Source organism: Erinaceus europaeus, chromosome 2, assembly GCF_950295315.1.
Source record: "Erinaceus europaeus chromosome 2, mEriEur2.1, whole genome shotgun sequence".
In the NCBI taxonomy this organism is placed as follows: Eukaryota; Metazoa; Chordata; class Mammalia; order Eulipotyphla; family Erinaceidae; genus Erinaceus; species Erinaceus europaeus.
In genome coordinates, this window is record NC_080163.1 from 186,242,349 (window position 1) to 186,260,784 (window position 18,436).

General features: G+C 47.3%; 1 protein-coding gene across 1 annotated transcript in view; it reads right to left on the reverse strand.

Moving 5' to 3' along the window:
- The window catches only part of RYR1 (ryanodine receptor 1), a 157,379-nt gene extending 139,408 nt beyond the window's left edge, over positions 1–17,971 (reverse strand). The window contains exons 1-6 of the mRNA XM_060172268.1: positions 17,806–17,971; positions 4,861–4,980; positions 3,673–3,777; positions 1,919–1,993; positions 1,758–1,836; positions 1,343–1,455 (exon numbers count right to left, since the gene is read on the reverse strand). Of these exons, the coding sequence (XP_060028251.1) occupies positions 1,343–1,455; positions 1,758–1,836; positions 1,919–1,993; positions 3,673–3,777; positions 4,861–4,980; positions 17,806–17,853 (540 nt within the window). The 5' untranslated portion in view covers positions 17,854–17,971. The remainder of the gene's footprint in view (positions 1–1,342; positions 1,456–1,757; positions 1,837–1,918; positions 1,994–3,672; positions 3,778–4,860; positions 4,981–17,805) is intronic.
- Positions 17,972–18,436: the final 465 nt, after the last annotated feature.

Below are 18,436 nucleotides of genomic sequence, written 5' to 3' on the forward strand. Positions count from 1 at the left end.
CAAATGGGAAAATAAATAAATAAAAAGAAACAACAAGGGCAACAAAAGGGAATAAATAAATAAATATTTTTTAAAAAAAATTTTAAAGCCTCTCATGCCTGAGACTCTGTGGTCCCAGGTTAAATCCCGAGCACCAGCATCATCCAGAGCTGAGCAGTGCTCTGGTCTTTCTCTGTTTATCTTTCTCTCTGTGTCTCTTTCTCACTGAAATAAACAGTGTGTGTGTGTGTGTGTGTGTGTGTGTGTGTGTGTGTGTGTGTTAGAGGGGTGACCCAGGAGGTGGTAGAGTGGAGAAAGTGTTAGACTCTCAAACATGAAGTCCTACATTCAGTCCCATACATCATGTATGCCCAAGAGCTGCTCTAGAAAGTTCCCTCTCCTTCTCTCTTATTCACTCATAAATAAGTACATGATGGCAGAGGAGGACCTAGAGGGGGGCTGAATTGTTACGTGGGAAACTGAGAAATGTGCACAGGGGTAGATGGCATAATGGTTATGCGAAGAGACTCTTTTTCCTGAGGCTTAAAAAAGTTCAATCCCCCCCCACCACCACCACCACCATAAACCAGAGCTGAGCTGTGCTCTGGTATAAAAAGAAAGAAAAAGGAAAAAAGAAAGGAAGAAAGAAAGAAAGAGAGAGAGAGAAAGAAAGAAAGGAAGAAAGAGTAGCCTGCATTGGTGAAATCACACATGGTCAAGGCCTCCTGAGGCCAACAACAACCCCCTCCCCCCCGCATCAAATCAGTTAATTAAAATATAAACCAGAGGCTGGGGAGATAGCATAATGGTTATGCAGAATGACTCTAATGTCTGAGACACCTAAGATCCCCAGTTCAAATCCCCAGCTGAGCAGTGCTCTGGTAAAATAAATGACTAAATATAAAAATCAAAAGTGTTAGGGGCCAGGAGGTGGCGCACCTAGTTGAACGCACACATTACAGTGTGCAAGGTCCCAGGTTCAAGCCCCTGGTCCCCACTTGCAGGGGGAAAGCTTCATGAGTGCTGAAGCAGGGCTGCAGGTGTCTCTCTCCCTCTCTATCTCCCCTCCCCTCTCAATTTCTCTCTGTCTCTATCCGATAATAAATAAATCTTTAAATAAAAAATTTTAAGTGTCAGATCAAGAAACTGAAATAAATTTTGGGACAGGAGTGTCAGCAGTTAGAAACTGGGTGTCAAAGTTCAGGAAACTGAGCGTTGGGAGCCAATATCTGGTGGCTGGAGACTCAGCAAAGCAACGAAGAGGTGAAGCCAGGATCACTTAGGGCTCAGTCTGCGCACACACAGCCCCGCCTCCCCCCTCCCCGAGCCACAGGAACCAGCAGCGGAGGGACGGGAATCTCACCAGGTAGCGTTCAGAGGAAACACTGACGAGGATGAGGTCGTCCCCGACACGGACTTTCTCTCCTTCAGACCTCTGCTTAGAGGCAGGATGGATAGTCCACCAGCAGGCTTCCCCTGGGGGGGGGGGGGGCGTCAGCTTCCCATAACGCTCTTCCCCAAGGGGCGCCCCATCCCCACCACTGAATCTCCCAAGCCCCGCCCTCAATTTGAAAAAAAAAAAAAAAAAGCATTCTTTCTCCCAGACGGCTCTACCCAGGGTTCTCCTACGCACATCCAGCCCACCCACACCCCCAGACTCTCTGCCCCCCCCAGGGTATTCCCAGTCTGCCCTCCCCCGTCAGAGCTCTGCAGACCACCTGCACCCCAACTTCCTTCCTGCAATGGTCCCCTGCCCCCCACACCCCCCACCCCCGCACCTGTCGCATCCTCCTGCAGTCCCACGTCGAAGGCCAGCTTGTCAGTCATGGAGCGGGAGGTGGTGAGGCAGCTCAGATACTAAGGGTGCAGAGAGGGCTGCTCAGCCTCCTCCAGGCAGGCACAGTGAACCCCACCCACGCCCCCTCGCTGATGCACTCACCATGCGGCTGTGCGCGTGTCTGAGCAGGATGGCATGGCCATACAGGAGCGTCCTGTGTCCCCCGCCCTGGGACGACTGGAGGGAGGGACGGGAGAGACAGAGTAAGCACAGCCCCCCGAAACATCTGGCCTATCCCAGATAAGAGAATAGGCTCCCTATAAAATGCCGTGCTCGGGCATGGCATTTTATCCTCATACTCATGCTGGTAGAGCATCGGACTTCCGTGCCTGAGGCTTCCAGCTTGACATGTACCTTGTGGTGCTCTGGCCTCTCTCTCACCCTCTCTGTTTCACACAAAACTCTCTCACGTGCAATAAATAAAATAAGCAGCCTGAGAGGTGGTGCAGTGGATAAAGCATTGGACTCTCAAGCATGAGGTCCTGAATCCAAGTCCCAGCATTGCATGTACCAAAGTGATGTTCTCTCTCTCTCTCTCTCTCTCTCCCTCCCTCCCTCCCTCTCTCTCCCTCTCTCTTTTCTCTCTCCTTCCCTCTCTCTCTCTTCTCAGTGAATAAATAAATTAACTGTACCTTTAGTGGGTGAAGTAGGTTACACGAGCATCTTATCATAATTAGTCTTTAAATTTTATCCTTTTTTTTTTTTTTTAACCAGAACACTGCTCAACTCTATCTGGTTCATGGTGGTGCAGGGAATTATTGAACCTGGGACTTTGAAGCCTCAGGCATTAGAATCTCTTTGCATAGCCATTATGCTATCTACGCCCACCCCTTAACTGTATCTTTAGAAAATAATAAAATTACTTTATATTATTATTATGTTAGAGCACAAGAGTGCCCCCCATTCAGTTTCTCCATCCACAGAGGGCAGCAGGGACTGTGTCTGAGAAGCTGGGGTGGGGATGGAGGCCGGGGGCTTATACTGGCTAAAGGCCACTTGATCCTTCCTGTCCCCTTTCAGCTTATGAGCCAGTCCCCAGAGTCACTCACTCAGAGAGGCTGACCATTCTTCCAAGTACCTAGAGTTATTTAGAAGCCCCAACACCGCTCCCCCCGCCACCACCCCCTAACAGCATCTCCTGTTCCATGGACCTCAGTACTCTGCTCTAGCCTGTCACCCCACTGCTGAACCTCAGAGTGCTCAGTGCTTGTTCCCCACCCAGAGATCCACTGCCCCACCCCCATTACAAGGAAATTCAGCCCCAGGGGGCAGGCGGTGCAGAGGGTACGAGGGTACATGGGTGACTGGGCACGGAGCCTGTCATCCCAGCTGTCATAAGCCCATGCTCTCAGGAAGCCATGTGATGGGGTCACGTGATCACATGGCACCTGCTCCAGAACTGGGGGAGGGGGTACACACTTGTGGGGGCATGCAGAGAAGAAATGGGTCTGGGATGGAGGAGGGGGGCAGGAGAGAGAAGAAAGGAGCAGGCTGGGGAATTGGGCTGAGAAGCCCCCATTCCCTTCCTCCTTCCCTTCCTTCTTGTCTGCCTGCCTGGCCAGTGCTGGACTCCATAACTGACAACTGGGGAGGGGAAGACACCCCCATCCCCCTTGTGCAGGATGTGAGCCCCAGGGACCTGGTCTGGGGTCAAGAGAGGCAGGGGCAGGTCAGGTGACACCAGAAGCCAGACCTACCCACTTATCCAAATTGAGGGCCTGTGGGGGTTGGGGGGAGGGACGGGGCAAAGAGAGGAAGACAGTCAGTTGGTAAATGACACCCCTCGGCCCTTCACCCGGCCCCTATGCCCCCCCATTCCAGCGTCCCCCCATTCCATTCCCTGGGTGGCACCTCACCTCCACGCCGGCCTCCACCGTGTTGGCCAGCATCTCCTGCAGGGCTCGCACAGACAGGGACTGCTCCAGGATGAAGCAGCAGATGGCCAGGTCAGGGGGCACATTCTGGGGGAGTGACAAGCCATGTGAATTGGGGGCCACAGGCTGCTTCCCCCTTAACCTGGTCAAAGACCCCAAACCAGTTCCCTCAAGAAGTCTGTGCATCCTGCATCCCCTCCCTTCAGACACCCCCATCCACACGCACCATTGTCACAGAAAGCAGCCCCACCTTGACTCCCAGGAAGCCATATTACCCCCCACCCTGACGCCTCCTGGGACAGACTGCCCACCCCTCGCCCTCACAAAGCCAGGAGGCTCTTCTTCTCTTCCTCTCTGCCTATCTGGAACAACCCTGAGTCTCTGTAATCCTCAGGGAAGCCTTCACCCTGACCCCCTCAGCCCAGACACCAGTCAACACTGCCACACATACAGTCCCTTCTGTCCCCGGGAGGTGACGCTGTAGATAAAGTATTGGATTCCCAGGAGCTAGATCCTGAGTTCAGCTCTGGACAAAGTCGCCTGTGCCCAGTGTTGCTCTAGCGCCCCCCCTCACCTCCCACGGTGCCCCCGCCCATATTAATCAATCGTTCTGAAAAATGCACTCCTACCCTTCCTCAGTTCCAACCCCAGTTCACACACACATACACGCATACGGACACACACCCCCTTGGACCCAAGTCTCTCTGGCCCCCTTCGGACCGGGACCAACATCTCCTCCCTCTCTCAGCCCTCAACCCACATCCTTTCTTTCCCCAACCTTGAGCCTTCTGACCCCCAAGGTACTTTTTCCCCCTCAGATTCCAGCTCCTTCTTACTTAAAACCACCCCCCCCCAATTCCTTCCCCTTGGACCCAAGACTGCCTTCCCTTCAGACACCCGCAAACTGAGTCACCTCCCCCCCTCAGACCCCAAAACCCCAAACCCCAGACACGTCCCTCCTCAAGCAACCACCTCTACCCTCTGCACACCTCCGGCTCTCTTTCCTTTTTAGACCCCCCCATATATATTTTTTGGCGAGAGGATTTCACTGCCCACACTTGTGTAGCCCTCTCTGAACCCAAGTCCCCCACCCCGTCTGAGAAGTCGGCCCGCTAGCCACGCCCCTCAGACCACGCCCCCACGAGGACACGCCCCCCGCCGCCCGCCCACCTGGGCATTGCTGGTGGGCTCCAGGAAGCAGAGGCGGTTTCCGAAACCCTCAGCGGCCAGACAGAGCTTCAGGTGCTCCTTAAGCACCGTGGCGCTGCACTGCAGAACTACCTCGTCGTCCTAGGGGTGAGAAGGAGGTCAAGGCCATCTTGCTTCCTTCCGCCACCCACCCACCGCCTTCTCAAGCAGAGGATTTGTGACTATGCACACCCGCCCTCTGGAGCACTCTGCCCACTTCTAACACATCCCTGGGTCTGAAGCCAGTGCTGTCTCAACTTCTGCTTTATTTAGTTATTGTTGATCCAACCCAGGCTCTCACACTTACAAAACATGTGCCCTCGTGGTCCGGGAGGTGGCGCAGTGGCTAAGGCACTAGACTCTCAAGCATGAGGTCCTGAGTTCAATCCCCAGCAGCACATGTACCAGAGTGATATCTGGTTCTTTCTCTCTCTCTCCCATAATTTCTCATGAATCAATAAATACAATAATTAAAAAAAAGAATTGTGCTGCTATGAAGATAAGTGTGCATATATATATTTTTTTTAAGTGCCTTGCCACTGAGCTCCCTCCCCAGCTTCCAGGCTATTTTATCTATTTTACTTACATATTATTATTATTTTAATTTATTTAAAACTTTATTACTGGACAAAGAGACACTTACAGCACTACTTCACTGCTCTTGAAGCTTCCCCCCTGCAGGCGGGGACCAGGAGCTTGAACCTGGGTCCTTGCATATGGTACTGTGTATGCTTAACCTGGGTATGCCACTGCCCAGCCCCTTCTTATTTTTATTTTTTTCTACCACAGTACTGCTCAGTATATGGTGGTGCTGAGGCTTGAGCATGGAAACTGCCCTTTGACTTGACTATTATGCTACCTCCTCAACTATTTTAATTTAATTTAATTTGGTTTTTAATTTTTATTATTTTTAATTAATTTGTTTATTTTAGATAGAAGCAGAGAGAGTGAAAAAGAACACAGTACCAAAACTCTCTTTGATGTGGTGGTGACTGGGCTTAAACTAGGTCAAGCACATAGTGGTTGCTGTCATTTTGCAAAGGTAGGGCCTCCAGCATATGTGATTTTACCAAACCTGGGGTTAAATTATTTTCTTTTTTTTTTAATTGTTTTATTTTTTTTTAATTGGGGAATTAATATTTTACATTCAACAGTAAGTACAATAGTTTGTACATGCATAACATTCCCCAGTTTCCCATATAACAATACCACCCCTACTAGGTCCTCTGAATCCTTCCTAGACTTGTATTCTCCCCACCCACCCACCCCAGAGTCTTTTACTTGGTATGATACACCAATTCCATTTCAGGTTCTACTTGTGTTTTCTTTTCTGATCTTGTTTTTCAACTTCTGCCTGAGAGTGAGATCATCCCATTTTCATCCTTCTGTTTCTGACTTATTTCACTCAACATGATTTTTTTCAAGGTCCATCCAAGATCGGCTGAAAACGATGAACTCACCATTTTTTACAGCTGAGTAGTATTCCATTGTGTATCTAGACCACAACTTGCTCAGCCATTCGTCTGTTGTTGGACACCTGGGTTGCTTCCAGGTTTTGGCTATTACAAATTGTGCTGCCAAGAACATATGTGTACACAGATCTTTTTGAATGGATATGATGGGTTCCTTAGGATATATCCCCAGGAGAGGAATTGCAGGGTCATAGGGTAGGTCCATTTCTAGCCTTCTGAGAGTTCTCCAGACTGTTCTCCACAGCGGTTGGACCAATTTACATTCCCACCAGCAGTGCAGGAGGGTTCCTTTGACCCCAAACCTCTCCAGCATTAGCTGCTGTTACCTTTTCTGATGTATGACATTCTCACAGGAGTGAAGTGGTATCTCATTGTTGTCTTTATTTGCATTTCTCTGACAATCAGAGACTTGGAGCATTTTTTCATGTGTCTCTTGGCCTTTTGGATCTCTTCTGTGGTGAATATTCTGTCCATGTCCTCCCCCCATTTTTGGATGGGGTTATTTGTTGTCTTGTTGTAAATTATTTTCATTTAAATAGAAAGACAAAAGGTGAGAGAAACAGAGAAAAGGAGAGACATCACAGCACCAAAGCTTCCACTGGTACCTTAGTACCTCCCATGTGGTGCTGGAACTAAGACCTGAGCCATGTGCACAAGTCCTATCCAGTGACTGCCTCTCTTGCCCCTGTCGTGCTTAGTACTTTCTATTATTACAATTATTGTATTTGTTATGGGCAGGCAAAATACTTTCCTTGGATAGTGTGCTGCTATGCTATGTGAGTGACGAAGGTTTGAGCCCCGTCCCCACTGCATTAAAGGAAACAGGTGCTAGGATCTCTTTCACTCTCTCTCTCTGCCTCTGTCTCTCTGTATCTATCTGTCTCTCTCTCTCTAAAAAAAAAAAAACTTTAAAAAAAAAACCTTTATTCTATTTGTTACACACAGAGAATTTCAAGAGCACTGCTTTGGTACATGCAGTATTGAGGACTGAACCAGGAATTTCAGTCATGCAACTTCAGTGCTCTGCCAGTTGAATCATTTCCTTGGCTTCCCCCAATAGTCTTTCCTTTCTTCTTTCCTTCCTTTCTTCTTTCTTTCCTTCCTTCCTTTTTTCCTTCCTTCCTTCCTTTCTTTCTCTTTCTATTTCTCTCTCTCCCTTTCTTAATATTTTATTTATTTGGATAGAGACAAATAAGTAGAGGAGTGGGGAGACAAAGAGGGAGAGAGACAGAGAGACATCTACAGCACTTTACCACTTGTGGAGCTTTCCCCTTCTGGATGGGAATAGGGGGCTTGAACCCAGGTCCTTGTGCATTGTAACATGTGCTACCACCCAGCTTTTTCTTTCTTTCTTTCTTTCTTTCTTTCTTTCTTTCTTTCCTCCTTTCCTCCTTTCCTCCTTTTTTCTCTCTTCCCTTCTTTCTTCCTTTCTTTAATTTCATTTATTTAATTTAGTGAGAGAGATGCAGAGAGAAGGACACAGAGAAAGAGGGAGAGAAACCAAAGCACTGCATAACTCTGGCTCATGGTGCTGCTGGGGATTGAGCCTGGGACTTCAGGCTCTCAGGCATGAAAATCTGTTTGCACAACCATCTATCCCAGCCCTAAACAAGCTTTTTAAAGCAATGACTTAGCACAAGAAATCATGACCAAAACAGAGAGACTCCCTACAGAATGGGAGAGAGTTACCTGCCACACATCAGACAGAGGGCTAATAACCAAGGTCTTGTTTGTTCTTAAAGGTCTATTTAATTATTATGAGAGAAATAATGAAAGGACCAGAAAAAAAAGGACCAGAATGCTGTTCAGCTTCATCATAAATTGGTACCAGAAATCAAATATGGGGCCATTGGAACCTGAGGCATGCAAATTGATGTTTTTAACGGTCTGATTTATCTCCCTGATCTTCTGTATATGATTTAATAAACTACTGTTTTTAAAACAGAAGAAGGAGAAAAATGGCTGGGGAGGTCTTCTCAATGGGCAGAGCACAGGACTTGGATGTGTGGCACCTAGACTCAATGCTAGTCAGCACAGCATATGCCGGATTAAACTGGTACTACTCTAGTCTAAATAAGGAGGCTGGGCTGTGGCACACCTGGTAGAGAGCACATGTTACAGTGTGCAAGGACCCAGGATGTAGCCCCCGGTCCCCACCTATGGTGGTGGTGGTGGGGTTTCCAAGTGGTGAGGCAGTGCTGCAGTTGTTTCTCTTTTTCCTTCTCTCCCTCCCTCTCTTTTTTTAAATATTTTATTTATTTATTAATGAGAAAGATATAGGAGAGAGAGAGAGAGAGAGCAAAAGAGAAAGAAAGAACCAAATATATCTCTGATACATGTGCTGCCAGGGATTGAACTCAGGACCTCCTGCTTGAGAGACCAATGTTTTATCCACTGTGCCATCTCCTGGATCACCTCTTTTTCCTTCTCTATCACCCCCTTCCTTCTAGATTTCTCTTTGTCTCTATCCAAGATAAATGTCTTTTTTTTAACTTTTGAAATATATTTTATTATTTCTTTATTGAAGAGCAACAGAAATCAAAAAACAGAAGGGGATGATAGAGAGGGAGAGAGAACAAAAGACACTTGTAGGGAGCCGGGCAGTAGCGCAGTGGGTTAAGCGCACGTGGCGCCAAGCGCAAGGACTGGCATAAGGATCCCGGTTCGAGCCCCCGATCCCCACCTGCAGGGGAGTCGCTTCACAGGCGGTGAAGCTGGTCTGCAGGTGTCTTTCTCTCCCCCTCTCTGTCTTCCCCTCCTCTCTCCATTTCTCTCTGTCCTATCCAACAATGATGACATCAATAACAACGATAATAACTACAATAGTAAAACAACAAGGACAACAAAAGGGAATAAATAAATATTTTTTTAAAAGACGCTTGTAGCAGGACTTCACTGCTTGTGAAACTTTCCCCTTCATATGGAGACACAAGGGCTTGAACCAGGGTCCTTACACACTGCAATGTGTGTGCTTAACCAGGTGCACCACCAGCTGGCTCACTAAAATATCTTTTTTTTTTTTTTTTTTAACCAGAGCACTGTTCAGCTCTGGCTTATGGTGGTGCGGGGGATTGAACCTGGGACTTGACAGAGCCTCAGGCATGAGAGTCTGTTTCCATAACCATTATGCTATCTACCCTCCGCCCTAAAATATCTTTTTTAAAGTTTAAATAAAAGGGGCTGGGTAGTGGTGCATCTGGTAGAGCATATACAGTACCCAAGGACCTAGGTTCAAACCCCCATTCCCCTCCTGCAGGGAGGAAGCTTTACAAGTGGTGAAGCAGTGCTGTAGGTGTCTTTCTCTCTTTCCCTTTAATTAGTTATAAATCTAAATAACATAAAAACATCTTACAGGGACTGGATCCCATTCTGAGAACAGAATGTGTTTTACCTCATGCCTCTAAATCATCAGCCCTTTCATGTGAATCTGAAGAGATAAGAAACCCAGAGAGGTGGAGCAACTTGCCCAGAGTCACACAGCTGGCATATAGTGTTAGCTGGGATTTGACCCCAGTGCGCCGACTCTCTAGACCACACTCTTGGAACACTAGTCCACCTGCAGCTATAACGGTCCAATCACCCACTGCATGATGTTTCCATCAATGAAAGGTGGCATGCTGAGACAGTATTCCCTATATGGAGCTTTGACGTGTAGTAAATATGCCATCTGGGTGTACATATTACACTCTGACATGTGCCTGATGAAATGGCCTGAGCTCTTATTTTTCAGAATGTCTCCATGTCACTGAGTGACACATGACAACCTACATTTAACATTTATAATTAATGTCACTCTACATGAGGATATTCCACATTTTTAAAAAGGAGAGCATGCTCTGATTTATTTTATTTATTTGTTTTTTTGTTTTAGATGGAGACAGAGAAGGCAGAGAGGGAGGAGAGAGATAGAGGGAGAGAGAAAACACAAGTGAAAGAAACCACAGCACCAGAGCTTCCTTTAACACAGTGGCGGCCAAACTTGAACCTGGACCACACACAGAGCAAAGCAACACACTATCCAAGTAAGCTATTCACCAGCCCTGTTCAACATTAAATATATATATTAATTTATGATGATGATGATGATGATGGACACCAAGCACTGCTCAGCTCTTGCATAAAGAATCTGCAACCTCTGGGACCTCAGCCATGAAAGTTCTGTGTTTGGAAGAGGAGATAGTATAATGGTTATGCAAAAAGACTTTCAGGCCTGAGGCTCTGAGGTCCCAGGTTCAAGTCAGAGCACCATCATCAGCCAGAGCTGAGCAGTGCTCTGGTCTCCTTGTATCTTCTACTCTGTATATCTTTCATTAAACAAATAAAATATGTTTAAAAAGACATTTCTGGGGGGGCTGGGTGGCAGTGCAGCGAGTTAAGCTCACATGGTGCAAAGCGCAAGGACTGGCAAAAGGATCCCAGTTCCAGCCTCTGGCGCCCCACCTGCAAGGGACTAACTTTGCAAGTGGTGAAGCAGGTCTGCAGATGCCTTTCTCTCCTCCTCTCTGTCTTCCCCTCCTTTCTCAATTTATCAAACAACAACAACAAACTGGGAAAAAATGGCCTCTAGGAGCAATAGATTCATTCATTGTGCAGGCACTGAGCCACAGAGATAACTCTGGAGGCAAAAAAAAAAAAAAAAAAAGGACATTTCTGTGCTCTAACCAACTGAGCTACCTCCCTGACCCTCAATGTTTCCTTCCTTCCTTTCCTTCTCTTCTTTTTTTTTCTTTTTTTTTTGTCTAGTTTTTGCAGGGGTGTTTAGCCTGTACAATCCTCTTCTCCTAGATGATTTTTTTTTTTTTTGCCTCCAGGATTATCACTGGAGCTCAATGCATGCACTACAAATCCACTGCTCCTGTGGCCATTTTTTTCTCTTTTTTTCTTTTCTTTTTTTTTTTTTTTTTTTTTTGATAATACAGAGAGAAATTGAGTGGAGAGGGGAAGATAGAGAGGAAGAAAGAAAGACAGACACCTGCAGACCTGCTTCACCACTTGTGAAGTGACCTCCTCTGCAAGTAGGGAGCCAGGGGCTTGAACTGAGATCCTTGCACGGGTCCTTGCACTTCATACTATGTGTGCTTAACCTGGTGTGCCACCACCCAACCCCTTGTTGTTTTATTTTATTTTTTAAGGAGAGATAGCCACACATAGAGAGAGACACCACAGCACCATTCTACCACTCCTGATCCCCTTTGTATGATGCTCCCAAGTTGTAGCTGGGGATTCAAACCCAGGTCCTCATGCATGTAAAAAATGCATTCTAGGAATTACAGAAGCCGGACCTTCCACCTTCTGCACCCCATAATGGCCCTGAGGGATATATTCCCAGAGGGATAAAGAATAGGAAAGCTGGGAGTCTGGCAGTAGTGCAGCGGGTTAAACGCATGTGGCACAAAGTGCAAGGACCAGCCTAAGGATCCCGGTTAGAGTCCCCGGCTCCCCACCTGCAGGGGAGTTGCTTCACAAGCAGTGAAGCAGGTCTGCAGGTGTCTGTCTTTACTCCTTTCTGTCTTCCCCTCCTCTCTCCATTTCTCTCTGTCCTATCCCACAACAACGACATCAATAACTACAACAATAAGAACTACAACAATAAAACAACAAGGGCAACAAAAGGGGAATAAATAAATAAATATTTTTAAAAGAATAGGAAAGCTATCAGGGGAGGGGATAAGGGGATGGGATACAGAGTTCTGGTGGTAGGGATTGTGTGGAGATGTACCCATCTTATCCTATGGTTTTTGTCGGTGTTTTCTTTTTATAAATAAAAATTTTTAAAAAAAGGCAGTGGGGGCACATGGCAAAGCAGCACACTATCCAAGTGAGTTGTTTTTTTTTTTAATAATTTATTTATTTTCCCTTTTGTTGCCCTTGTTGTTTTTATTGTTGTTGTAGTTACTGTTGTTGTTATTGATGTCGTCATTGTTAGGTAGGACAGAGAGAAATGGAGAGAGGAGGGGAAGACAGAGAGGTGGAGAGAAAGACAGACACCTGCAGACCTGCTTCACCATCTGTGAAGCGACTCCCCTGCAGGCGGGGAGCCGGGATCCTTAGGCCGGTCCTTGCGCCTTGTGCCTTGTGCCACGTGCACTTAACCTGCTGAGCTACTGCCTGACCCCCTGTTGTTTTTTAAATCTTACCAGAGCACAACTCAATTCTGCCTTACGGTGGTGCTGGGTATTGAACCCAGGAGCACAGAGCCTCAGGCATGAAAGTTATTTGCATAACCATTATGCTATGTCCCCAGCCCCTCCCCCCAAACACACACAGGTGAGCTATTTTGCCAGCTTGCATTTATTTTTTAGTGATTTGTTTGTTTCTCAGTGGGGGGGGGCAAGAGAGAAAAAGGATATTACTCTGGTACATGTGATGCCTAGACCTCACACTTGAAAATCCAGTGCCTTTTCCATTATGCCAACTTGAATTAATTGATTAATTAATCCTCTCCTCTCTCTACTGGGCCTTACACTCAGGGCTTTATATTCATTTAGAATGCCCTTGCTGAACATGCGCTCTGTGCCAGGCACTGTCCTGGTACAGGAGATAGAGTGGCGAAGGGAGAGGACAAAACCCCCTTCCTGGTGGAGCTGATGACCTCGTGGTGAGAGGCAATGAACAGGTGAATCCATTCATAGCATCTATGTCAATGAGAGGTGTTATGGAAAAAATAGCCTGGAGTGATGTCAGGCAATTTTTGGGCTGGGGATGACATCAGTGAGGGGGTGAAGTGACAGCCTCTTCAAGGAGGTGACATTTCAGCTGAGCCTTGTTCAAGAATGAGAAGGGGTTAGGACTGATCCTCTCTGGGGGAAGAACATTCCAGGAGAGGATTGGTCTGTGCAGAGGCCAGTGGCTGGAGGGGCCAAGGATGTGAACAAGGAAGGGGAAATGGGAGGAAATCAATATAGAGGAAATCTGCATGGGTCCCTGGATCCTTTGAATCCTTATGGTATTTCTTTTTGTCTTCATTTCTGTGATTAAGATATAAGAGCCCACAGAATAAGAATCACTTGTGGGCCGGCGAAATAACTCACTTGGATAGTGCACTGCTTTGCCATGTCCACGACCCAGGTTCAAGCCTAGCCTCCCATTACACTGAAGGAAGCTTTGATGCTGCGGTCTCATCTCCCACCCCCACCCCCATCTCCTCTCTACCTCTCTGCCTATATGTCTCTATTATAAAATAAATAAAATCATAGTAGATAAAACACTAGATCTCAAGCATGAGGTCCCAAATTCAATCCCCAGGAGCACATGTACCAGAGTGATGTCTGGTTCTTTCTCTCTCTCCTCCTAGCTTTCTCATGAATAAATACATAAAATCTTAAAGAAGAAGGAGGAGGAGGAGGAGAAGGAGAAGAAGAACAGAGAAAGGAAGGAAGAAAGGAGGGTCCGCAACACTACACCAACTTTCTCCAGCATCAGAATGGGGAGGAGAGAAGTGTCTGGCTAAAAATGTATTCTGGGCTAGCAATGAAGATCACCTAGATAGTGCTCCTGCTCAGCTAGGTGCATAACCTGAGTTTGATTCAGTCTCCCATGGCAATGGACAAAGCTCTGGTACTGTGGTGTCTTTCCCTTTGTCTCTCTCTCTCTGTGTCTATCTGTAAAAGCCAGTGCTAGTCATTCTCCCAATACCAGATGCTTGACCCAGTAGCTCTAAGAAAAGCAGGAAAACTGTCTCATCAGTCAGATCCCAGGGGCTCTGGGAGAAACTGTGCTTTGAGAAACCCATCTGGGCAGGGCTGGAGGTTACTTCCCATCTAGTGAAGTGAAAGCAGACTGAGAGGCCATGACCACAAAAGTTAAAAGGTGAAATAAAGGGGGTCAGGCAGTGGTGCACTGAGTTAAGCGCACATAGTACAAAGTGCAAGGACCCGCACAAGGATCTGGGTTCACACCCCCAGCTCCCACTTGCGTGTGTGGGGGGGTGTCACTTCACAAGTACTTAAGCAAGTCTGCAGGTGTCTTTCTAGTGTCTGTCTTTCTCTTCCCTCTCTATCTTCTCTTCCCCTCTCAATTTTTCTTTGTCCTATGCAATAAAACAGGAAAAAATGGCCACCAGGAGCAGTGAATTCATAGTACAGGCTCCTATCCCCAGCAATAACCCTGGAGGCAAAAAAAAAAAAAGTGAAATAAGTAGAACGCCTTGTGGTGCTGCACCTGCTTGAGTACCGCAATGCACAAGGACCTAGGTTCAAGTCCCCAGTTCCCACCTATAGGGGAGAAGCTTCATGAGCAATGAAACAGTGCTACAGGTATCTTTCTCTCTCTCTATCTCCCCCTTTCCTCTGGATTTCTTTCTGTCACTACCCAATAAATAAATAACTTTTAAAAATGAAATAAATAAAGCAAGAACACAAAATAATAGCATGCCCCTCATGCTCTAGGAAGTACCTACATTTAATTTTTTTTTTTTCAGTTAAAAACAGGTATGCTTAGAGGCTGGGCATGTAACTAGCTCAATGGCAGGTCACTGACTTTATCTATATGTATATATGATCCTGGGTTCAATCCTTGGAGCATACACAGGCAAAGAGAGAGTCTCTGTGTGAAGGTGCCTAATTTGTCTGTGATGACAAGAATTGGAGGCAATACAAAATTCTATCACCAGAGTTGATAGCTGTTTGTAGCGTATTCACAGAGTGGACTACCACTCAGCAACAAAAAGAAACAGACTTTTGGATGTGCACAGGAGATGGCACAATGGTTATGCAAAAGATTGTCCTGCCTGAAGTTGAAAAACAAGATCAGAAGAGAAAACACAAGTAGAACCTGAACTGGAGTTGGTGTATTGCACCAAAGTAAAAGACTCTGGGGTGGGTGGTGGGGAGAGTACAGGTCCTGGAAAAGGATGACAGAGGACCTAGTGGGGTTTGTATTGTTATGTGGAAAACTGAGAAATGTTATGCACGTACAAACTACTGTCTTCACTGTCAAATGTAAAACAGTAATCCCCCCTACCACCTGCCCCCCCCCCAAAAAAAAAGGTTTTCCTGCCTGAGATCTCAGGTTCAGCCCTTGGCAACACCACATGCCAGAGCTGAGCAGTGTTGTGGGAGAGAGCAAGCAAGCATGCCTGCATGCAAGAAAGGGGCTTGAACTTCCCATAAAATATGCACTGATGAATGTCAACAATATTAGCAAACCAGCATACATTGTCTGAAGAAACACTGAAAGAGACAAATAGAATGTATAGTAACTTAAAGCAGATTGCCAGGGTGATTACCAAAAAGGACAAGGGAGAACTTTCTGGAGTCAAAGACACATTCTCTATCTTCATTAATGTAGTCATTACAAGAGTATGTACAATTTGTCCAAACTCAGAAGTGTAAATCTAAAATGAACACAATTTATTACATGTCAACTACACAGTCATAAAGCTGAGTTTGTGTAATACCTGTATATGCAATGTACAATATATTTCTTTTTTAATTTTTTAATTTTTTATATTTACTTATCTATTCCCTTTTATTGTCCTTGTTGTTTTATTGTTGTAGTTATTATTGATGTCATTGTTGTTGGATATGACAAAGAGAAATGGAGAGAGGAGGGGAAGACAGAGAGGGGGAGAGAAAGATAGACACCTGCAGACCTGCTTCAGTGCCTGTGAAGCGACTCCCCTGCGGGTGGGGAGCCGGGGGCTCAAACCCGGATCCCTACGCCAGTCCTTGCGCTTTGCACCACGTGCGCCTAACCCGCAGCGCTACTGCCCAACTCCCAATATATTTCTTTTTAATTTTTAAAAAATTCTATTTATTTATTTTTAAACCAGAGCACTATTCAGCTCTGGTTTATCATGGTACAAAGGACTTAACCTGGGACCTCTAAGCCTCAAGCTTGAGAGACTTTTTGCATAACCATTATGCTTCCTCCCCTGCCCACAGTATATTTTCTCACTGGAGCAATGAGGTCCAAAAAGTGTAAGTGAACCACCACAACTTCACTGATGCCCAGGCCTCTACCTGGGGCCCAACGAGACCAGGGCCAGACCTCTAGAACCCAGCAATGGGCACAGTGGCAAATCTGAGCTCAGCTTTTCACCAGTGAAAGCAGAAGGGTTGTACCATGGGGGCATCCAGAGATGAAACTCCCTGGCCTTGACCTTGGGCAAGTGACTTCACCACACAGGCCTTGGTTTCCCTCAAACCTCCCTTAGAGATAAAGATAGGGCACTACCTCAGAAGATAGGGCAGCATGGATATAATTAGATGCCCCAGGAGGCAATGGCCCTGAGCATGGGGCCTGGCATGGAATGACAGCTTTAGGGGCTCGTGGCCATCATCATGGTCTTATTAGGATTGGAGAGGAAGGGAGCGTCTGACCCCTGCTGTCTGCTCAGTGGCTGGGTCTGGGGCAAGAATCTGGGGGTGAAGCCGAGCATCCAGCTGTCCCTATCCTTCTTCACTCCTGGCGCCAGCTGTTCCTCCTTCCCTCCCAGGAAACCAGACCCGGCTCGCCAGGGTCCTATTCTGGGGCTGGAATGCTGTGTCAGCACTTTATCAGGGCCCTTGGAGGGGCCAGTGCAGGGTCAGCAAACCAGACTCAGAAGAGAGAACATCCCCTCCCATACTAACACACCCTGCACCCTCACACCCCACAGAGCCACTGAAGGGAAAGACTCTTGAGATGGTCAGCCCGGCCCCCCCACCCCCATCTTTTCTGTGTCTCCAGCCCAGGCCCCAGAAAACGGGCTATTCTGGGAGAGACACCTGTTGCTCCAGTTCCCATCCCTGCCCCCAGTCAGGAATCAGAGGCGAGCGAGAGACTGAGCAAATGAAGAGGGCCTAAGGCCAAAGAACAAAGACTGAGAGCCAGAGAGACAGAGATGAGGAGAGACAGAGACATGAAGATGGATATGAGGCCATAGCACTTGGGTCCCTTTGCAGCCATAGCTGACTTTCCTGCCTGAAACCAGAGGGGAAAGAAAAAGACTCAGAACCTGAGAGACCTCTCCCATGAGACCCTGAAGGGAAAGGAGTTCAAAGGAGCTGGGCCCTCCAGCCCACTCAACCCTTTTCCCAGTAAGTTTAAATAGGCCAGAGTCTGGAGCAAGAAGAGAATAGGGCTGGGGGGGGGGGGATAGCAAAATTAGGGGGGAGGGGAGAAGCTAAATTAAGCTCAGGAATTAGAACCATCTTCCCCCAAGTGTCTGCTTCCAAGGTGGTTGGAGGGATACGCCCCTAGTCTCCGGGGCAGATCGCTCATGTCAGGAGAGAGTGGCCAGAAGATTCCCCCACTCCCAACCCCTAGCCTGCAGTCCTAAATTCTGCCAGTTCTCCAGAATGAGAAAGGTGGGGCAGCCTGGGAGACAAACACAGAGAAAAGACAGAGTGACAGTCACGCACGAGGACAGAAGAAGAGACCCTGAGTCTCAGCGACCACCAACAAGTAGGACAGACAGACAATTGGGGACGTGAGAGAAAGCCCCAGTGACCCCTCACACAGGGATACTCACCGTCCGCAGGAACTGAACCTCATCCTCACCCTCTCCTCCGTCACCCATGGTGTCGAGGTCCGAGGAGCCGCGGCTGAGGTCCGGGTATAGGATAGGGGCGCAGGCTGGGGGTGGGGGAGGAGGGTTGGGGTCAGCGACCTCAGGGGACGCCCGAGGCACCCGAGAGGCAGATGGAACTGAGGGCAGGACGCGAGTGTGCTGGACAGAGCGGGGAGGAGGTCCCCGCCCCCCGCTTCCTATTGGGCCAGCACCATCTGGGACACGCCCCCGCCTAAGCCCCGCCCACAGACTGCCACCTCAGCTGCAGGTGCACACTGTCTAGGAGGGAAGGAAGGGTGGTGAAAGGCGATTGTTTTGAATAGCTCTGCCCTCTCTCCACCCCCAGTATAAGGAGGGTGAGAGCTTTTCCCCATTGCTTGTTTCAATATTTATTTATTTATTTTCAATATTTATCTGTTTATTATTTTAAATATTTATTTATTTACTTATTCCTTTTTGTTGCCCGTTGTTTTATTGTTGTAGTTATTATTGTTGTTATTGATGTCGTTGTTGTTGGATAGGACAAAAAAAATGGAGAAAGGAGGGGAAGACAGAGAGGAGGAAAGACAGACACCTGCAGACCTGCTTCACC